The sequence below is a fragment of the Eulemur rufifrons genome, chromosome 9, assembly GCF_041146395.1.
Source record: "Eulemur rufifrons isolate Redbay chromosome 9, OSU_ERuf_1, whole genome shotgun sequence".
NCBI classification, from domain to species: domain Eukaryota; kingdom Metazoa; phylum Chordata; class Mammalia; order Primates; family Lemuridae; genus Eulemur; species Eulemur rufifrons.
Window position 1 is genome coordinate 24,634,813 of NC_090991.1, and position 23,659 is coordinate 24,658,471.

General features: G+C 38.1%; 1 protein-coding gene and 1 non-coding gene across 10 annotated transcripts in view; both read left to right on the forward strand.

Moving 5' to 3' along the window:
* The window catches only part of BCAS3 (BCAS3 microtubule associated cell migration factor), a 555,013-nt gene that overhangs the window by 14,673 nt on the left and 516,681 nt on the right, over window positions 1–23,659 (forward strand). For all 9 annotated transcript variants that reach the window (XM_069481069.1, XM_069481074.1, XM_069481076.1 and 6 more), the window contains exon 5: window positions 10,608–10,714. In XM_069481069.1, coding sequence (XP_069337170.1) covers window positions 10,608–10,714 — 107 coding nt within the window. The remainder of the gene's footprint in view (window positions 1–10,607; window positions 10,715–23,659) is intronic.
* Window positions 17,152–17,213, forward strand: LOC138392746 (U7 small nuclear RNA). Its single transcript, XR_011235024.1, has one exon. It is a non-coding gene; the product is annotated as a U7 small nuclear RNA (small nuclear RNA).

Consider the following 23,659-nt stretch of genomic DNA (forward strand, 5'->3'; position numbering starts at 1 on the left):
TTCATTATCATGCTGGTTGAAGATTGAAACTGGCCCGTTTGGGAAATATCTCTCTTTCCTGATTTCTCTTAAGGTCAGATAACAACTTTCGGTTTGGTGACATAGAACTTTAGCACAGGTGACTCCATTTTGATTTTTAGTCTAGTCTTTTGGAGGCTAGTGCAGGAGCTTAGCCCAAAACAATGGCCTCCTATGATTTTTATTTTACATTTCCAAGACATTTGCTCACTCTTATGTCCCCAATCTCTTACAACATTTCTAGAATTTGGCTCTTCTGTTTGTTTTTCAATAACGTCTTAGTTTAGGTGTTTTGTGTGGCAAACCATGAGATGTTCATAATTGAGTGAAATTTGGCTGTGGGAAAGAGTAAGGTTCACTGAAGTCCAGCATCACTTTGAGAAACGCTAACTAGGGCTAATTTTTCTCTAATTGGAGTTTCTTGATATGTCCTTCTCTGGTTGTGCCTGCTGCAGCTTGGATACTATTCTTTGTCCATTGCCCTTTGTTTCTCATTGTACCTACCCTAGGGGAAATAATGGAGAGGATTCTTTTGATCACCACTGTGCTGCCTTAGCAGCCTGCTTCATGGTGGAGCAGTTAAGGATACATGTAGATTGCATTAGGTATGGAGGCTTGTCTTTGCCATACTTGAAGGTTTTCTGGCAAAACAGTCTAGAAGCCTATTAGCTATCTATAGATTTAAGTTATTATATAATATTTAGGAAAATTATATTAGCTATTAATCAGTTTAAAAGTTGAAGTGTTTGAATTGAACCCTGCTCTGCTGTTTGCTTTCTGTTTCTTCCAGCAGGCCTGAGAGCTCTGCATTTCTGCCTGGAATTGTAAAGTGGTGCCAACTGACACCTTGCCTCCAGGTTGCAGCCCACTTGATTATGGCTTATCATGGTTGAGGGTGGAGTACAGAATGAACTGATAGGAAATACTTCTAAGGGACCTGGGTTATTTGGATTCAATTGTCCTGGATCCTCCTAGGTTTCTCTTCCTAATCAGTGTAATAACTTTGGATAGATATTTTGCTTTGGGAGTTCATTATAGAGTGTGATTAACCAACCCCTTAGATCCAGGGTCTCTTTCTGTCCTATCGCTATACTCTTTCTGCTTTCAGGCAGTCTCCTTTATATCCAAGCTTTTTGCTCTTGTGATACGACATTGAAAAAGGTGTAAGAGGTAACCAAAGTAGTTTAATATCCTGACATTTTTCTCTCAGTTTCCCTAAGGATAAGCATGTAGTTTGGGTCCCAGAATATATCAGGTTAAACAACTGGTGTACTACAGTATAACAGGAACTGCTAGATTGCTAGACTGTGAGGAAATTCTTACTACCACTTACTCCAAACTTGGTCAATTTTTTTTTTTTTTTTGAGATAGAGTATCACTCTGTTGCCTGGGTGAGTGCCATGGCATCAGCCTAGTTCACAGCAACCTCAAACTCCTGGACTCAAGAAATGCTCCTGCCTCTGCCTCCCAAGTAGCTGGAATTATAGGCGCTCGCCACCATGCTCGGATATTTTTGTGTTTTTATTTTTAGCTTCCTGGCTATTTTTTTCTATTTTTAGTAGAGACACATCTCACTCTTGCTCAGGCTGGTCTGAAACTCCTGAGCTCAAGCTATCCTCCCGCCTCGGCCTCCCAGAGTGCTAGGATTACAGGCGTGAGCCACCTCACCAGCCCAAACTTGGTGAATTCTAATGTCAAGGTCTGGTACTATACTGAGCTGTCAGTTTTCATATTCAACAGGCCTTTTTTTTTTTTTTTTCAGTTGTTAAGTGATTGGTTTAAGTAAAAAAAGGGAATTAAAAATTTTTTAATTTTGGAAAAATACACATGGCATAGAATTTAACCATCTTAACCATTTTTATGTATATAGTTCAGTATGGTTAAGTACACTCATATTGTTGTGCAGCTAATCTCCAGAACTCTTCATCTTGCAAAACTGAAATGCTATACCAATTATACAACAACTCGACATTCTTCCCTTCCTCCCAGCCTCTGAACCACCCTTCTACTTTCTGTCTCTATTATTTTGACTACTCAGCTACCTTATATAAATAGAATCCTTATGGTGCTGGACACGGTGGCTCACGCCTGTAATCCTAGCACTCTGGAAGGCTGAGGCGGGAGGATCGCTCGAGGTCAGGAGTTCGAGACCAGCCTGAGCAAGAGCAAGACCCCCGTCAGGAGGATTGCTTGAGCCCAGGAGTTTGAGGTTGCTGTGAGCTAGGCTGACGCCACAGCACTGTAGCCCGGGAAACAGAGCAAGACTCTGTCTCAAAAAAAAAAAAAAAAAAAAGAATCATTATGGTATTTGCCTTTTTGTGACAGCCTTATTTCACTTAACATCTTCAAGGTTCATTCATGTTGTAGCATAAGTCAGAATTTTTTTTCTTTTGGCCAGCTGTAGTGGCTCACACCTGTAATCCTAGCACTTTGGGAAGCGGAGGTGGGAGGATCACTTGGGCCAGGAGTTCAAGACCAGCCTGGGCAGTAGCAAGACCCCTATCTCTACAAAAAATAAAAAACATTAGCAGGGCATGGTGGCATGTACCTGTGGTCCCAGCTGCTTGGGAGGCTGAGGTATGAGGATCACTTGAGCCTAGGAGTTGGAGGCTGCAGTGAGCTATGATGATGCCACTGTACTCCAGTCTGGTGACAGCAAGACCTTGTCTTAAAAAAAAAAAAAAATTTTTTTTCTTTCTTTTTAAGGTTGAATAATAATTCATTGTATGTATTCACTACATTTTATTTGTCTATTCATTTGTCAAAGGATATTTTTCTTTTTTTAAATTTAATATTCTTTTTAATATTTTTAAAATAATTTTATTTATTACGTATAATACTATTTTTTTAATTTAATATTTTTCTTCTTTTTTAAATGAAGTTTCTTATATCTGCTGTACCTGTGAGTTCATGTCAAAGGATATTTGGATTGCTTCTACCTTTTGGCTTTGTGAACAATACTGTAATGAGCATGGGTTTACAAAAATCTCTTCAAGTCTCTGCTTTCATTTCTTTTGGGTATATACCTGGAAGTGGAATTGTTGGCTCATGTGGTAATTCTTAATTTTTTGAGGAGCCATTATATTGTTTTCCAAAGGGGAATTTCTTTTTAATCTATTCATATCTGGGAAGCATAGGTGCTTGGATACTTTTAGTCTTTCTCTACTTATCACTACTCTGTGAATATTTGCGTCTCTTGTTTGAGTTCTCTGACAAGATTGGAGCAGTGGTTTCTCAAAGCTCTCTGTTCATACCTTTATGATTATACCATATGACCAGAAAGGAAAAATATTCATTAGGAGATCTAGATGGCTCAGTCTGGGTCACATTCCCATTGTTGGAATAGTTGCTATGGCTAAGGATGTAGTACTAGAATTGGCTAAGCTGGTCATATGCCTCTCTGTTTGATGGAGGATAAGATTAGTTACCCGAAAAAGGGGAGGTACAGAGTGTGAAATGTATGAGGTACACAAAGAAAATAGCTGCTCCAAGCCTTTATTGCTCTAGAAGTTTTGGTCCCCATTTCAGTTGTTAGACATCTTCACTTAGATGTCCCCCTGGTGCCTCAAACTCAGATTTCTTTTTCCATCTAACTATTTCTCCCTATCACCTGTGCTCCAACCCTGCTCACCTTTCAGGTCATTAAAGGCATAGAACTTTTCATGCCTCAGGATCTTTGCACAGGGGGCCTCTGGCTGAAATGTTCTTTTCTACCTTTATTGTAATTTTTTGTTTTGCTTTTTTTAGAAACCGCTAAAAAATTGCCTTTATCCTCATGTATTTATTAGCAAGTACTAAAAATGGCTCCACAGTTTCTGGACTGTGTATTGACAGTTTGTTGCCACTCTTAATATGAATATGGAATACAGAAGAAGTTTTCAGAGGAAAAAATTCAGTTTAACTTTGTTTTTTTTTTTTTTTTTTGAGACAGAGTCTCACTCTGTTGCCCAGGCTAGAGTGAGTGCCGTGGCGTCAGCCTAGCTCACAGCAACCTCAAACTCCTGAGCTCAAGGGATCCTCCTGTCTCAGCCTCCCGAGTAGCTGGGACTACAGGCATGCACCACCATGCCCGGCTAATTTTTTCTATATATATTTTTAGCTGTCCATATAATTTCTTTCTATTTTTAGTAGAGATGGGGTCTCGCTCTTGCTCAGGCTGGTCTCGAACTCCTGAGCTCAAACGATCCGCCCACCTCGGCCTCCCAGAGTGCTAGGATTACAGGCGTGAGCCACCGCGCCCAGCCCAGTTTAACTTTGTACCTGAACTTTTGAGGTATGAGCAGAAACCCCAATATTTCTGTTGTCCTCTAGAGTTTCAAACAGTTTCAAACAGTTTTCTAAGGAAAGAGAATGTACTGAGTGCAGTAATAGGGGAGGAGTCATAGATAAGACTGTACAAGTTTTCAAAGGAGGGATGAATCAAATGAGGAGTTCGCATTGTAGTTGGCTAAGACCACACAAAAATGCTGGATGTCTCTATAGGAAAGACTGTAAAGTTCATATTAGGGGTGGATAAGAAAAAAGGAACCAGTAAGGAAGATGAAGAGCTGTTACAGGTAGAATAAACACTGATGGCATGATACAGGATATAAAGTTAAAGAAAAGTCAAGGAATAAAGATTTAAATTTATAATAATTTTGAAAAATAATATAAAAATTTTGCAACATTAAGTTTTTGATTCAAAAATAATGAAGTCTGCAATACCACCACTACCCAGAGCAAGTGACTAAGCAGAATCTAAAATAAGAGAACAGAGATTTTATTCATATAATGATCTCAGCAGTTTTATATGTAGCATTTGAGCCCTTGCAGAAGTAACAAACTGATCAAGGGTGGTACTTGTGGTAGAAAGATGACTGAATTGAGAGTATCAAGAGCCCTGAGATTTCTCATTTGCTATGAATAAATTATACCTAAGTTGTTTTTGCCAATTATGAAATGAAGTTGACCCCTCCTCTGTATATAAAAATGGATTAATGTGTCTAATTGATTATATACACAAAAGCACACAGAAAATTATAAAACAGTTTAAATGTCAGGTATAGATATTTATGCCCTAGGTGAATAAGTTTATAATTTTTAATTTTGCTGGGTATAGAATCATGTGCTATTTACTTTTGCCAATGAATTCCTATCAAAAGAAAATGAGCATTAAAAAATTACTGATATATAAGCCATGTAATGATTTTGATCTGTATCTTCAAACAATGGGAAGGTACTAATGCAGGGGATAGAGGTGAGGAGCTATGTCATTATTTGTGTTTTATTTATTTATTTATTTATTTTTTGAGACAGAGTCTCACTCTGTTGCCCAGGCTAGAGTGAGTGCCGTGGCGTCAGCCTAGCTCACAGCAACCTCAAACTCCTGAGCTCAAGCGATCCTCCTGTCTCAGCCTCCCGAGTAGCTGGGACTACAGGCATGCACCACCATGTCCGGCTAATTTTTTCTATATATATTTTTAGCTGTCCATATAATTTCTTTCTATTTTTAGTAGAGATGGGGTCTCGCTCTTGCTCAGGCTGGTCTCGAACTCCTGAGCTCAAACGATCCGCCCACCTCGGCCTCCCAGAGTGCTAGGATTACAGGCGTGAGCCACCACGCCCGGCCTATTTGTGTTTTAAAAAGAGCATTTGACTCTAATCTTGAGTGTGGTGAGCAGTAGTGGATGCAAGAAACCATTTATGCTTTTGAAGTAGATATTGTAGCTGGGACAGGGTGGTAGTGGTATAAGAGGAGTAAAGTGAGCTGTTTAGGAAAACACACGGATTAGTGATAGATTTACTATTAGAGAGGAGGAAGAAAGTGGTTCTTGCTTTGCCAGTGGGACAGATAGTGACTGTGTTCACCAAAATATGAAACCCTGGAGGAAGATCAGGTTTGGGGAGGAAATCATGTGTACCATGGAATAACTACTCAACTATAAAATCCAATGGTGAACTAGCGCCTCTTATATTATCCTGGGTAGAGATTGAGTCCGTCCTTCCAGAAACATGGAAAACCATGCACGACATGCACTCGCCATCAAATTGGTACTAAGTGATCAACACTAAGGTGTTCACATGGTAGTAATGTTCACTGGGTGCTGGTCAGGGATGTTAAACTGAAAACTAATGGAAGCCAAGCACACTGTATGTATTGGGGGGGAAGGACATGGTGTAGCCCTGGCTTGGGTGAGGCAAACGCATTACATGTAACCAAAATGTATGTACTCCCATAATATCCTGAATTTAAAAAATAATTTAAAAAAAGGAAATCATAATCTTTGAGTGATATTTACACTGCTGTTGAAACATCCAAACCCTGCATTGAGGAAGTCACTGGCACAAATTGAAACAGTGGGTGAAATGAGATCACCTAGGGTAGATGAGAAGAAAAGGGAGTTTAGAAATTGGTTTTCGATAACTCCAATATTTATAGACTAGGCAGAAAAAGATGAGCCAGCAGAGAAAATGGTGAAGGAGTGACCAGAGAGAGTAGGGAAAAATTAGGATATTATCCCTGAAAAACCAAGGGAAAGTATTTTAAGGAAGAAATGGTGATCATTGGTTATAGTTGCTGAGTAGTCTAATAAGATGTGCTTGAAAAATATCTATTGGATTTAACAATTTGGAGAATATTGGTGGCCATAGCAAAAGTCACTCGGAGGAGTGTTAGGGGCATTATGAAATGGGTTCGGGGTGAAGGTGAGATGAAAAATAGAGACGACAGTTGTAAACAACTGAATTAAGAAATTTAGCTTCTAGAAAGAAAGGATAGTGATGAAGTCTAGTAAAGGGAGAGGGATAGTGATTGTTTTGATTTATAATTTTTTAAAGTATTTAGTATACAAAAATTTGGTAAATAACATGGAAGTATAGAATGGATTTTTTACAAACCCAATGCCTATGTTACCAACACCTAAAAAATAGAATACAGTTGACATTTGAACAACATGAATTTGAACTGTGTGTGTTCTTTTATACATGGATTTTTTTTTTTAAAGATAGTCTCACTCTTTCACCCAGGTTGGAGTGCAGTGGTGCCATTAGCTCACTGCAGCCTCGAATTCCTGGGCTCAAGTGATCCTCCCACCTCAGTCTCCTGGGTAGCTGGGACTACAGGTGTGTACCACCATACCTGGCTAATTTTTTTTTTTTAAGTTTTTGTTGAGATAGGGTCTCACTACATTGCCCAGGTTGGTCTCCAATTCCTGAGCTCAAGCGATCCTCCTGCTTTGTCCTCCCAATGTGCTGGGGTTACAGGCATGAGCCATTGTGCCCAGCCCCCAGCCATGGATTTTTTTGAATAAATATATTGGAAACTCTTCTGGAGATTTGTGCCACTTTGGAAAACGTCTTGATGAACCACATAGCCCACAAATACCAAAAAATTAGGAAAAAGTTAGGTATGTCATGAATGCATAAAATATGTATAGATACTAGTCTGTTTTATCACTTACTGCTATAAAATATATACAGACCTAATATAAACAGTTAAAATATCAAAGCATGCATATAAACAAAGATTGTATGTGGCACCATTTGCAGTCTAGAGAAATATAAAGGAATGTAAAGATGCAGTATTAAATTATAGCTGCATAAAATTATCTGTAGTACATATTACACTATTACAATAATTTCATATCCACTTCCTGTTGCTATTTCAGTGAACTTGTGTTGCAAGTATACACTTAAAATGTTGTGTGAGCAGTTTGTCTTTCCAGTAGATCGCATATCACAGTAAAAAGTGATCCCTTGAGGTCTTCGAGTATTTTTTATTGTGTTTAGTGCAATCCCATGAATCTTGAGTAACATCATGGGACCCATACAAAGTGCCACTAGTGATGCTGGAAGTACGCCCAAGAAACAGAGAAAAGTCATGACATTAGAAAAAGTTGAATTGCTTGGTATGTATTGTAGATGAATCCAGCATAAGGACCATTGTTAAAAAAGAAAAAAATTCTTGAAGCTGTCACTGCAGCTGTGCCAGCAGGCATGAAAACCTTGCGTTTTTTGAAAATGCAGCCTTTTATGTGGGTGCAAGATTGCTATGAGCAAAGCGTAGCTATAGATTCTAATATGATTTGAGAAAAAGCAAAGTCATTATATGACAACTTAAAGCAAAAGAAAGGTAAAGGATCTAAAGCTGGAGAACTTAATGCCAGAAAAGGATGGTTTGATAATTCTAGAAAAAGGTTTGGCTTAAAAAATATCATGATAGCGGGAGAAGTAGCTTCTACCAACCAAGAGGCAGCAGACAAGTTTCCAGATGCCATTAAGAAAATCATTGAGGAGAACAGGTTTTTAATGCAGATGAAAGCGCCCTATTCTAGGAAAAAAAAAAAAAAAGCCACAAAGGACATTTATTAGTAAAGAAGAGAGGCGAGCACCAGGAGTCAAGGCAGGAAGGGATAGGCTAACACTATTGCTTTGTGCAAATGCAGTCAAGACCATCCTTATATATAATACTGCTAACCCCTATCTGTGAAGGGAAAAGATAAACACCAGGGGCCAATCTTTTGGTTGTACAAAAAGAAAGTCTAGGCAATGATAACCCTATTTATGGATTGGTTCCATAAATGCTTTGTTTCTCAAGTCAGAAAGTACTTTGTCAGTAAGGTAATAAATTCTTTTGATATTACACAGTGCTCCAGCCACTGAGAACCCCATGATTTCAACACTGAAGGTGTCCAAACGCAACATCTCTAATTCAGCCTCTAGATTGAGGGGTCATAAGGAGCTTTAAGGCTCATTACACACGGTGCTCTATGGAAAGGATTGTCAATGCTTTGGAAGAGAACTCTGGTAGAACATCATGAACGTCTGGAAGGATTACACCATTGAAGATACCATCAATGTTGTAGAAATAACCAATGAAAGTCATCAACCCTGAAACAATAAATCCTTGCAGGAGAAAACTGTGTCCAGAGGTTGTGCATGACTTCACAGAATTTATGACAGAGCCAATCATGAAGTCGTGAAAGAGATTGTGTATATGGCAAAGAAAGTGGGAGGTGAAGGGTTTCAAGATATGGCTCTTGGAGAAATTGAGGAGCTAATAAATACCATACCACAGAAATTAACAGAATATAACCTGATGGAGATCAGTGCTTATAAACTAGTACCAAATAATGAGAAAGAAGATGTAGAAGAAGTGCCAGAAAACAAATTGACATTAGTCAGTATGGCAGGTGGATTCTGGTTATTCAGGACTGCTTTTGACTTCTTTTACAACATGGATCTTTCTATGATATGGCACTGAAACTAAAGCAAATGGTGGAAGAAGGATTGGTGCCATATAGAAACATTTTTAGAGAAATGAAAAAGCAAAAAAGTCAGACAAATTATAATGTATTTTGTTAAAGTTACACCAGATGTTCCTGCCTGTCCTGCCTCCCCTTCTACCTCCATCTCTTCTGCCTCTGCCACCCCTGCGACAGCAAGAACAACCCCTCTTCCTCCTCCTCCTCCTCCTCCTTAGCCTACTCAATGTGAAGATGCTAAGAATGAAGACCTTTATGATGATCCACTTCCATTTAATATATAGTAAATAATCTTCTCTCCCTTATGATTTTCTTAATATTTTCTTTTCTCTAGCCTACTTCATTGTAAGAATACAGTATACAATACATATAATATACAAAATATGTGTTAATTGACTGTTTATGTCAACAGTAGGCTATTGGTAGTTAAGTTTTTGCGGGAATCAAAAGTAATACATGGATTTTCAACTGCACAGGGGTTGGTGCTTCTAACCCTGCATTCTTCAGGGGTTAGCTGTACTTCTTCCTTTCCAACCTTTATCCTTGTATTTATTTTTCCTAATTGCACTATATAGGACCTCTAGTACAATGCTGAATATAAGTTTTAAGTTTGGGCATCTTTGCCTTCTTCTCCCCTCTTGGGGGAAAAACATTCAGTCTTGTACCATAAAATGTGATGTTAGTTATAGTATTTTCATAGATGTCCTTAATTCCTGGTTTGCTGAGAGTTTTTATTATGAAATAGCTTTTGAATTTTAGCAAGTGCTTTTTTTTTTTTGCATCTAATGAGGTAATCATATGATTTTTCCTCTTTATTTTGTCACTGCGGTAAATTATAATTGATTGATTTTTTCCAGTGTTAAACCTTGACTTACATTTCTTAAACCCCCTTTCTTAGTGATTGATTAGCCTTTCTATATATTGTGGAATTCAGTTTGCCAATCTCTTAAATGGATTTTTATGTCTCCATTCATGAAGGGTATTGATTTATTATTTATTCTTCTAGTATCTTAATCTGGTTTTGGTGGCCTCAGAACAAGTTGGTACATGTTCCCTTCTCTTCTGTTTTTTAGACAAGTTTGTGTAGAACTGATGTTAATTTTTTCTTTAAATGTTTGATATTACTTAAGTGATATGGCTGGAAGCTATGTTGAAATGGGTTAAGGAATGACAGGTATGTAGGGAAATAGATAGGACAGATACCTTTGAGACTTTGGCTGTGAAGAGAAGGAAGGTAGTCACTAGAGAGACATAAAGATTGAATCAGGCATTTAAAGAAGTATAGTTGTTTCTTGATTGACAATGTGTCTTTTAAATTGGCTTCTTTGTTACTTAATTCTAATGCAGATACATCAAGAAATCTGGAATTTCATGAAATACATAGCACTGGGAATGAACCGCCTTTGCTGATTATGATTGGGTACAGTGATGGAATGCAGGTCTGGAGCATCCCTGTAAGTATGAAGGTGGTTAAATCCCTACAACATAGTACTTCCCAACATGTTAGCTTATGTGAAATCCAGAGATACTTTCATAGTTTTATTAAGGTCTCATCTATTTATTTCACAAGCAGTGGCTGAGAGACTGCTATGGGTACAACATCATATGAGGCACTGGAAATGAGGGACAAGTGGTGAATTGAAGATGCTCTAAATGACAAGTAAAGTGGGTCAGAAATTGTGCAAATCACTTTATATGCAAGATCTAATTTTTCTTCAAGGTAACTCAAATAGGTATTTTTATTTTTCTGTTTTAACAGAAGAGTGGAGGTTGCTAGTTTTAAAAAAAACTAGCAACCATTGACAATATATCAATAGTTAAGACATTAATATGGTACAAAATTGAAGAGATACAAAAAAGGGTAAAAAAACATCCTTCCTGAGACTGGGTGTGGTGGCACATACCTATAGCCCCAACTACTGGAAAGGCTGAGGTGGGAGTATCACTTGGGCCCAGGAGTTTGAGACCAGCCTGGGAAACACATAGTGAGACACTATTTCTTAAAAACAAAAAACAAAAACTCGCTGCCACCCTTGTCCCTCATATCCTCTACCTTGAGGCAACCAGGAATTCTAGTTTCTTATGTATTCTTACAGCTATATTTTATATAAATAAAAACATGTATAGATATGCTTCTCCCTCCTTTAGTTTGAACCTTGCTATTTTTTTACTTCATAATGTCCATATTCAGAAAGCTTCTTCATTGACTTTTTTTTTTGCTTTTGGAGACTCACCCTGTTGCCTGGGCTAGAGTGCCATGGCGTCAGCCTAGCTCACAGCAACCTCAAACACCTGAGCTCAAGCGATCTTTCTGCCTCAGCCTCCAGAGTAGCTGGGACTACAGGCATGCGCTACCATGCCCGGCTAACTTTTTCTATATATTTTTAGTTGTCCAGCTAATTTCTTTCTATTTTTAGTAGAGACGGGGTCTTGCTCTTGCTCGGGCCGGTCTCGAACTCCTGAGCTCAAACCATCCTCCTGCCTTGGCCTTCCAGAGTGCTAGGATTACAGGCATGAACCACCGTGCCCGGCCCAAAGATTAAATAATTTTTGACTTAAAATGATAAAGAATTACAAAGTTAATGTGTTTGTTCCATAGTACCTCTTGCACTATTGAGGCCAAATTCTGTACTTGAGACATCCTGACTTCTATTAAATGTGAGGTAATACATGTTTCCTTACAAATCTTTTAAGAAGCAACAATATTACCCAAAAGAAAAAAAAGAAAAACATTCTGGCTAAAACACAAACATATACACTCAAGGGGCTTCAAATAAGTTTGGTAAATGCATTTACCAGGAGTTTGAGGTTTCTGTGAGCTAGGCTGATGCCATGGCACTCTAGCCTGGGCAACACAGTCAGACTCTGTCTCAAAAAAAAAAAAAAAAAAAATTTAATCTTTGATAAGTCCCTTATGATGAACTTTGGTTTTCCATTTTAATCATATAATTGTATTATTAGGCATCTAGGATTTGGAGTTTTATTAATATTTTTCTTATTTTTAAAAACTTGGCTTTATTTTGCAGAGGCAGAAGAATCATGCTGGTATGTTATGAAATTAGAAATATTCTTTCTTCTTTGACTTTTGAGATGTGTAGTTGATATTTTTCAATGCCCTGCAGTGTTTTTTGTAATTTCAGTATCCTGCCAGAGGCAGGGAGAAAGGACTTAAAATCTGGCAGTGTTTTTCTCCCTACCAAGAGAAACATTTCTAGGTTGTGATCAGAGAAAAGGATTTTGTAAATGTAACCTTTTCTTATTAACAGAGACTATATTTTGCTTCATTATATTGTTTGTTGACAATTGAAGGCAAAGAGGTAGCTGTATCTTTAACAAGGCTGAGCCTTTGGAATTAGGGGTGTTGACTGGATTGAGCACATTCCTTTGGTGGTACTCAGGTTGTTTAACTGCCTACTTGTTTTGGTATAATCAGAGGTTACTACGTTTAATAGTTTTAAAGTTGTGTTTATCTCTGAATAATTTAAAGGTCTTTATTCCTCCTTATTCCCAGATTGTATTTTGAGAAGCTTAAATAAATTTTTTGGATACATTTTTCTTTGATTTAGTTGTATACTATTGTAGTATCCCTATGAGTACTGTTTCAAGAATTGGAGGCACTGTGGGAAAACAAGCTTCTATGTTCTATTCATTGAGCTCTCAATGTAGTCAGAGGTTTATACAAACATTATCCCATCTAATGTAGAAGTTTATTTATTTTATAGGTGGTAAGGTCACAATGCTTGTAGGAGGTGGAGCTAGAATTCAAAACCTGAATTCAAATTCAAAGCCCATGACCTAAGAGCTATACTTCATCACTTCCCAAATGTTATAGCAGAATATATGCCGTGTAAATGGTTTGGTAGTTCTGTTTTAGTTTTTGTAGAAGTGAAGGGAATTTCCCCTTCTCTCTGTGAAATAAACTGACAATAGAGTAACAGGAGAAAAAATGTACAAATGGGCGTGGGAGCCACACAAAATATCAGACTCAAGGAAAGGCCAGATGGCTGAAGCACCCCCTTCATAGGGGAGAGGTAGATAGATGGGGGCAGGTAGTCAATTTAGAGGGCTATTTTTAGGAGAGTTTTATGGGCCTCCAAAGAGCAGACAGTGGTTTGTAAATGATTCTCTTTGGAAATGGGATTTGAGATAGTAGCTTGTGACAAAGTCTGTCTAGGTGTGGTGTAATTCTTCAGTCTTCTTTCCTTCCAAATACTTTGAATGTTTCCTGGTTATTGACATTTCGGGGAGAGGATGGAAGGTGATTTTGTTCAGGCTAGGGGATCTTCAGAAAAGGGAACATCAGAGAGAGAGAGTTGTACCTTGTGTCTGGGGTAGGGGAAGGTCAGAAAGTCTAGGTTCTGAGGCAGGTTCTAAGACCTTTTGATTTCCTTTAGTTCAAAATGCTCAGCATGCCAAAATGCCATACTTTGAGATTTTGTTTTCTGAGCCCCAGCATTTTCATTTGTAAAAGAGTAGGATGTACCTTCAAATACTCAGTTATCTTTCATAGACTACTGTGACTGTTGGCCATTACTTTATCTAAACCCTTCTGAAACTTATCACTAGTCATTAATTCAATATGCATATGGAAGACAGTGGGGAGCATATGTTAGCCAACCTTAGGAAAAAAACGGCTCTTATGGATCTTTGCAGACTTAAGTCATAATGTCGGCTCTCTGTATCTGTGGCTTCTGCATCTGCAGATTCAACCAACCAGGGATTGACAATATTTGGCGGGGGTTGGAGGGAAGGTTGGTTTTGTCTGTATTGAGCATGTACAGACTTTTTTTCTTCCCGTCATTATTCCCTAAGCAATACAGTATAACAACCGTTTATATAGCATTTATGTTGTACTAGGTGTTATAAGTAATCTAGAGATGCTTTAAAGTATGAAGGAGGGCTGGGCATGGTGGCTCACGCCTATAATCCTAGCACTCTGGGAGGCCGAGGCAGGAGGATCGCTTGAGCTCAGTAGTTCAAGACCAGCCTGAGCAAGAGCAAGACCCCGTCTCTACCAAAAAATAAAAAGAAATTAGCTGGACAACTAAAAATATATAGAAAAAATTAGCTGGGCATGGTGGCACATGCCTGTAGTTCCAGCTACTTGGGAGGCTGGGGAGAAGGATTGCTTGAGCCCAGGAGTTTGAGGTTGCTGTGAGCTAGGCTGATGCCACAGCACTCTAGCCAGGGTGACAGAGTGGGACTCTGCCTCAAAAAAAAAAAAAAAAAGATATGAAGGAGGATGTGCATAGATTGTGTGCAAATACGAACGACTTGAGCATCATGTATTGTGGTATCCACATTGTGGGGGAACTGGGGGGTGTGAGGTATTGAGGTGGGTGGGTGGTGGTGGTGCTGGAACCAATCCCCTACAAATATAGTATTTGCTTTTGAGTAAGTGTGGGTTGGTAGAAAGTCAACCCTTGTCCAAACCTTGGCTCAATTTTTGCTTCTAGTATGTGCACAGGGCTCCCTTATGGTGATTTTATATAACTGCCCTACCTGACTCTCAGATTAAGAAAATTAGCATATTCTGGTTGAACATTTTAAAAATTGTGTATGAAGTGCTCAAATATGAAAACAGCTTAGCTGGTGTCTAGGAATATAGTTTTTTTTATTTTTTTATTTATTTTTTTTTTTGAGACAGTCTCACTCTATTACCCGGGCTATAGTGCTGTGGCGTCAGCTTAGCTCACAGCAACCTCAAACTCCTGGGCTTAAGGGATCCTACTCACTCAGCCTCCTGAGTAGCTGGGATTACAGGCATGCGCCACCATGCCCAGCTAATTTTTTCTATATATATTTTTAGTTGTCCAGATAATTTCTTTGTATTTTTAGTAGAGACGGGGGTCTCACTCTTGCTCAGGCTGGTCTTGAACTCCTGACCTTGAGCGATCCTCCCGCTTGGCCTCCTAGAGTGCTAGGATTACAGGTGTGAGCCACCGCGCCCAGCCATAGGGATATAGTTAATTAGAGTCAACTCAAAAGCAGAAATGTGCAGAAGTAGATTCTCTGTTGCCCAATTTTTACCACTTTGTATTTAATATGGCTGTAGGAAAACACCAGCTTTCCTAGCTTTCCTAAGCTATTAGGCCCCTTCTTTAAACATACCTGATGTAACAGAAGATGTTCAGTGTTCTAGATAAATAGGCCTTTTTTCCACCCAGGCCTAACAATGTTACTGCCTCTTTTTTTCTGTATGGTAAATATAGGCTCTCTTGCTTAAAATTCTTTTTTTTTTTTTTAATTTCTTTTTTTTTGAGGCAGAGTGTCACTCTGTTGCCCTGAGTAGAGTGCCATGGCGTTAGCCTATCTCACAGCAACCTCAAACTCCCGGGCTCAAGCGATCCTCCTGATCCGGCCTTGCAGAGTGCTAGGATTACAGGTGTAAGCCACCACGCCAGGCCTAAAATTCTTAATTTTATATTCACAACCGGTGTGTCTGACAAAGGGAATACCCACAATTTACAATGAATTCAAACAACTGAGCAAGAAAAAAACATACAACCTCCTTAAATTGTGGGCAAATAACAGGAACAGTCATTTTTCAAAAGAAGGTATACAAATGGCCAACAAACATGAAAAAATACTCAACCTCACTAATTATCAGGGAAATGCAAATTAAAACCACAGTCAAGCCAGGCGCAGTGGCTCATGCCTGTGATCATGTCACTTTAGGAGGCTAAGGTGGGAGGATTGCTTGAGGCCAGAAGTTCAAAACCAGCCTGAGCAAGAGCTAGACCCTATATTTACAGAAAATAGAAAATATTACCTGGGCATGGGGGCGCACGCCCATAGTCCCAGCTACTTGGGAGGCTGAGATAGGGAGATCACTTGATCCCAGTAGTTTGAGGTTGTAGCTGTGATGATGCCAGTGCACTCTAGCTGGGCAACAGAGTGAGACTCAGTTGCAAAAAAACCTAACAACAAACAAAAAACGAAACCACAGTGAGATAGCATCTTACTCTAATTATAGTGGCCATTATTAAAAAGTCAAAAAACAATAGATGTTGGCACAGATGCAGTGAAAAGGTAACACTTATATGCTGTTGGTGGGAATGTAAATTAGTACAATTTCTGTGGGGATCATCATGAAGATTCTCAAAGAACTGAAAGTAGATCTACCATTCGATTCTGCAATCCCATTACTGGGTGCCTGCCCAGAGGAAAAGAAATCATTATATCAAAAAGATACCTGTACTCATATATTTATTGCAACACAATTTACAATCACAAAGGTATGGAATCAACCTAAGTGTCCATCAACTGATGAGTGAATTAAAAAAATGTGATATGCATACACCTTGGAGTGGATACTCAGGGATAAAAAACAATGAAATAATGACTTTTGCAGCAATTTGGATGGAACTGGAGGCCATTATCCTAAGTGAGGTGACCCAGGAACAGAAAAATAAATGCTGCATGTTCTCACTTATAAGCGAGAGCTAAACTATGACTGTACAGGGCACAAAGAGTGGTGTAACAGTCATTGGAGACTCAAAAGAGGGAAGGATGGGAGGGAATGAGTGATGAAAAATTACCTGTGGGGTACAGTGTACATTACTCAGGTGATGGGTACACCAAAAGCCCAGACTCTACCACTATACGATATATCCATGTAACGGAATTCAACTTGTACTCCCTAAACCTGTTAAAAATTCTTAATTAAAAAAAATTAGTTATATGTGTATATATTTTTAAACACCAAACAGATTTGTATGAAACAGTTCCATATGCCTCCTTTCCTAATTCCTTCAATTCTATTAGCTATTGTTATTTTAGTATTTATTTCGCTTATTTTAAAATACCATACTTCTTGATTTTTTTTTTCTCCCAGTCTTAGACATTGATTCACTTGGTGACATGAACTGTGAAGATTTAAGTGTTCTTCAGGTATTACAGCTCTTTTAGAATTTGTCTAGCAGGTTTTCTGGTCCTCATCAGAAGATCTCTCCCTCCCCCCAAAAATGGTCTTCAATTATTCAGTACAGGTCTGGGATATACAGTGGTGAGCACAGTATATGTGGTCTTTGCTATTATGGAGCTAGTAGGAGAGAGAGAGAGATTTAAATACAAATAAGTAAACATGCAACTTAAGTTGTAATATGAAGAAAAGCATATGATATTATGACAAGGAAGTGGCATAAAAGCTACAGAATAAGATTTAGTCAGGGTAAGGTTGGAACAACAAACACTAGTCAGAGGTTCTGAGGTGGAAGTCTTCTCTGTGGTTAGAAATCGATTTCGATTGCTTAAATTTTTTTCTGTTTAAAAAACATTGAGGTAAATATCTTTATGGTCATGTAATTTGAAGAGATCAATAAAAGTAAGGCTCTTGATAGATTTGCCAAATTACATTCTTATAAAGCCATGTTATTTATACTTATCCCATTCATTTATTCACTTACTCAGCAAAGATTTATTGATTGCTTATTATTATACATCCCAGACTGTGTTGAAGGTGCTGGGACCACACTGAGCAAAACAAAGTCATTCTCCTTGTGGAATTTCCATTCTAGGTAGGTGGGTGGGAGGATGGGAAAGATAGATAATAAACAAATATAGGCCAGTTGTGATGGCTGATGCCTGTACTCCTAGCACTTTGGGAGGCTGAGGTGGGAGGACTGTTTGAGGTCAGGAGTTTGAGGTTGCAGCTATGATGATGCCACTGCACTGTAGCCTGGGTGACAGAATGAGACCCTGTCTCAAAAAATAAAAAATGAAAATAAGAAAAGTATGTGAGGAGTAGATTTGGTGGAAAGATACTGAGTTTGGTTTTAAACGTGTGGACCATGGACTGCTACTGGTCCATGAACTAGTGATAGTGAACTGTTACTGGCTGTAACAAGGTTAAGTACAGAAAATGAGAATAAGCTTTTACAAACCTATAGTTATTTGCCAGTGCACATCATCCAAATGCGTGTTTGTAGTTTATAAAAGTATCTGTTTGTGCCAGATTGGAATTTTTTTTTTTTTTTTTTTTTAAAGAGACAGAATCTCGCTCTGTTATCACCCAGGCTGGAATGCAGTGGCATGATCATAGCTCATGTCAGCCTCCTTGAACTCCTGGGCTCAAGAGATCCTTTGGCCTCTGCCTCCCAAGTAGCTGGGACTACAGGTGTGCACCAGCACACCCAGTTAATTTTTTTATTTGTTTAGAGATGGAGAGTCTTGCTATGTTTCCCAGGCTGTTCTCAAACTCCTGGCCTCAAGTGATCTTCCTGCCTTGGCCTCCCAAAGTGCTGGGATTACAGAAGTAAGCCAATGTCCCCAGCCCAGATTGGAAATTTTTTTTTTAATTTTTTTAAATTTTATTTTATTTTATTTTTTGGAAACAGTCTCGCTCTGTCACCTGGGCTCGAGTGTTGTGATGTCAGCCTAGCTCACAGCAACCTCAAACTCCTGGGCTCAAGCAATCCTCCTGCCTCAGCCTCCCAAGTAGATGGGACTACAGGCATGTGCCACCATGCCTGGCTAATTTTTTCTATTTTTAGTAGAGACTGGGTCTCGTTTTTGCTCAGGCTGGTCTCAAACTCCTGAGCTCAAGCTATCTTCCCGCCTCGGCCTCCCAGAGTGCTAGGATTACAGGCATGAGCCACCTCGCCTGGCCCAGATTGGAAATTTAAAAAGAAAATTTAAAAAGTAATTTGTCCTTTATGACAAGTGGTTTGAAAAGGACAATCAACAGGGCATCCAGTTGGAGGAGGAGTTGGCAGTGGGATAAATAGACGATAAGGATCAAATAAAAGGTTATGAGGCCAGTTAGGAGTTAGTTTCAACACTGTTTACATGTTAGATGTTGAGAACCTGGGCTAAGTTTGTTGTTTTAGAGGATTACCAAAAAACCTTGGTAAGTGATAAGACATTTAGAAGAGAAGAAAAAGTCAAAGATGTTTCCAAGGTCTTTACCTGGGGACTGGTGCTATCTAGTGTGTAAGATAGCAGCATTTTAGAAGAAATAGAATTTGAATATGAAACTTACATTATGTTAAAAACTATGTAAACTAAGAATTGCATTGTATACTATTAATATATTCTCTTATAAGTCATAAAGGGTTCCCATTTAAAGTTTCAAAGGTAAAAGTTTTCTGATATTTTCCATACTTTTTGCTGTTTAAGTGGTTCCTAAGTTCTCTTGAAATGTTAATCTTTTAAAAAAATTTGAAAATACATTTATTACAGCACCTAGAAGATGGCAGTTGTATTGTATGAGACAGTATACCATTGACTCTGGGTATCTGTAGGTTCTGAATCTGCAGATTCAACCAATGGTGAATCTAAAATATTATAAAAATACAGTAAAACAATTATTTACATAGCAATTAATTGTATTCAGTATTATAAGTAACTTAGAGATGATTTAAAGTATATAGGAGGTATATATAGATTATATGCAAGTACTATGCCATTTTATATAAGGGACTTCAACATTGGGGATTTCGTATCCATGGTGGGTGAAGGGGGGACCTGGAACCATCCCCTGGTGGATATAGAAAGATCACTCTGTTTTAGCTTCAAAAGTTAACATTTGTAGTGTTTTCTCGGAGCTTTGTATATACAGTACTTCAAAGATACGACACTAGGTGTCACTACCACATTGAGCACAGAAAATTGCAGCTGTTCCTTGAAATATTTGCCCTAAAGCTTTTTGCGTAGCTTTCACACACTAAAAACTTTAGAGCAAACATGCAAGGACATACTTGAGGTAAATACCAATTAGTCTATTATTTATTAGAAGTTGGGTGCCAATAGACTTTGCCATGTTAAGTTTGTTAGCCAGGAAACAATTTTTATGAGTTTCATTTGGGAGTAATATAAAGTTAGTGATTTGGGAATACTGGCAAGCAGAGAAAATTTGAATACGGAGTCCGGTCAAAAAATTGCCTTTTTTGAGAATAGCACCTTATTTTGTTTGGTCCATTCTCTTCTTACTGAAAAGAGAAGTAACGGATGGCACTTTTGTCATCAGCAGTGGAAGGACATTGGGTGTCATGGAGTCAATAAAAGCAGGGATGAAGAATGATATCGTTATAACCTCTGGAATTTACCCATATGAGTAGATGAAAATATTTTTTCCTGTAGTATGTTTCTTAAGGTGTCACTTTTGAGAAAGTCTTGCATCTGAAATTTATTTTTCCTTGTGTTCTAATAGTGGCATGACTTTTATTGATTTCACATGGGCAGTAGATGTTACATGAGTTAGAAATTATAGTAGATTGGTATTCTTATTTGATCTTCTTGATGTTTTTCTAATGTAAAACAATATATTCTTTGAACATGCTTATTTGTCAGTCTGTGGAAAGTAATTTTTTGTTGTAATTTTTATTGAATATATGTGTAGTAAAATGTATAAATCTTAAATGTACAGTTTGAATTTACATATATACATAACCTTCAACCACCACTTAGATTAAGATATAGAACATGTCTAGCACCTCTAAAGAATCCCTTATGCCATTTCCCTGTCAATATTATCATCCTCCTATCCTCAAACAACTCCTATTCTGACTTATTACTATAGATTAATTTTTCTATTCTTGAACTTCATGAAAATAATCACAGCCAGGTATGGTGGAGTGTGCCTATAGTCCCAGCACTTTGGGAGGCTGAGGCAGGAGAATCGCTTGAGCCTAGGAGTTTGAGGTTGCAGTGAGCTGTGATAACACCACTGCACTCCAGCCTGGGCAACAAAGTGAGATCCAGTCTCTTAAAAAGCAAAAAAACCAAAAAGCTGCTCTGTTTTTTGGTGGACATACGCGCTCATCTCTCATGAGTGTTGACCTAGGAGTAGATTTACTGTGTCAGAGGGTAGGTATATGTTTAACTTTAGTAAGCACTGCCAAAGTTTTGCAAAGTGGTTTTACCAGCTTTGTACTCCCACCAGCAATGTATGAAAGTTCCATTTGCTCTACATTCTCATCAGCACTGGGTATTGACAGCCTTTTTTTTTTTTTTTTTGAGACAGAGTACATTTTTTTTAATTCAAGGTTTTGACTTTTTGCTCTATTTTCATCTAGAAACTCAATTTGAGACTAAAGATAAACTTTATAATTTCTTACTCTTTGCTCTCAATCCGTTTTATTTGCACTCTAGCCCTTTCTCCTAACATCCATATTTTTATTAATTAATAGCACCATAATTTTTCCATTCAGCCACACTGCAATGTTAGGGTCTATGTTAAGTATTAGGAGACACAAATATAAACTAAGACCTGAGCACTACCTTTTGGAGATCATATTCTACTTGGAGAAGATCTCTCTAATACTTGGAGTCTGTGTTAGTGGTTCCCAGTTAGGAGTGATTTTGTTCTCCAAAGGGCTATTTGGCCATTTTTTTACTGTCCTGATTTGGAGTTGCTCCTGGCATCTAATGGCTAGAAGCCAAAGATGCTGCTAAGCATCCTGCAATTTATAGGACAGCTTCCCAGTACAAAACATTGTCAAGTCTCAAATATCAACAGTGGTGAGGTTGAGAAAGCCTGGTCTATGTGATCAGTGGTAGGTGACAGGTATGAATAAAGTGCTTTAGAATACTGAGGAGTGACAGGATGCCTGGGGGAGTTTTAACACTTGAGCTGCCTAGTAAAATTGCATAGAATTAATATAAATGATAATATAGTTTGAATATTCAGAATGTACCACACATTATTTTAGGTACATTGCATATAGTATTTATTATGCTTTCAATTTTACTAGTTAGTGTTAGTCTCTCTTTACAGTTGAAAAATTAAGGCTCATATTTAGATAGGTCATGTTCTTTAATAAATTCCTTTTTAAAAATAGGCTTTATTTCTTAGATCGGTTTTAGGTTCACAGCAAAATTGAGTAGAAAGTATAGGGAGTTCCCATATACCTCCTGCCCCGCAATATGCACAACCTCCCCTACTGTCAACATCCTGCACCAGAGTGGTAAAATTGTTATAATCAGTTTGAACTTATATTGATACATTATTGTCCGCCAAAGCCCAAATTTACATTAGGATTCATTTTTGGTATTATACTTTCTATGGGTTTTGATAAATAGTATAATGCAATATATCCGCCATTGTTATAATATATCATACAGAATAGTCTTATTGCCCTAAAAATCCTCTATTTTTTAGCTATTCATCACTCCCTTCCTCCTAAACCCTGGCCACCACTGATCTTTTTACCATGTCCATTATTTTGCCTTTTCCAAAATGTTGGAATCACATGGTAGGTAGCCATTCCAGATTGAGTTTTTCCACCTAGTAATATGCATTTAAGGTTCCCTCATGTCTTTTTGTGGCTTGATAGCTTATTTCTTTGTAGTGCTGAATAATATTCTGCTGTATGGAATACCACAGTTAATGATAAATAATCTTTTTAAAAATACATACTATATCAAATGCACAAATCTTAAGTTGGGTTTGATGACTTTTTTACTTGTGCATATGTATATATATGTGTGTGTTCATGTAAGTATGTATGTATGTAGTTTTTATATACACACAAATAAATGAAACCACCATTGGGAAGAAAATGTGGAATGTCTTTCTTACTCATAAAGTTCCTAGTCAGTATTATTCATTCCTCCTCTCTTCAGGTTAAGGTTATTAATATTCTGGCCACGTATTAGTTTTGCATGTATTGAACTTCATTTAGACAGAGGCACACAGCATGTGTACTTTTTTATTTGTTTTCTTTTGCTTAATGTATTTTTTAGATTTGTCTGTGTGGTTGTGTGTTGCAGTAGTTTGTTTTTATCATTGTGTTTTATTTCACTGTTTAAATATACCATACTTCGTTTAGTTATTTTCTTCCTTTCTTTCTTTCCCTTGCCTTCCCTTCCCCTTTTCCTCTTCCCCCCTCCCTCTTCTCCCCTTTTCCCCTTTTCTCCTTTTCCTTTCGTTTTCCCTTTCCCTTTCCCATTTATTTTTTTATTTTTTATTTTTTTTAAGACTAGTCAAGTGCAGTAGTGAGGAGGGGGGAAAGTAGTAGAACAAGGAGTTCAATCTGTAACTGACTGTGAACAATCAAGTGAGATAACTCACTACCTTCGGACCAGCCCCTTTCCCATTTTTTGAGACAGGGTCTTGCTCTGTTTCCCAGGCGAGGTTGCAGTGGTGTCATCATAGCTCACTGCAACTTTAAGCTCCTGGGCTGGGCTCGGGCAATCCTCCTGTCTCAGCCTCCTAAGTAGGTGAGACTACAGGCGTGCACCACCATGCCTGGCTAATTTTTCTTTTTCTTTTCTTTTTTTTCATAGCAATGCGTCCTTCACATAATTTTTCTATTTTTTTTTTTTTTTTTTTTTTAAGAGATGGCATCTTGCTCTTGCTCAGGCTGGTCTCAAACTCTTGGCCTCAAGCAATCCTCCTGCCTCAGCCTCCCAATTTTTAGGATTGTAGGCGTGAGCCACATCACCTGGCCAATTAT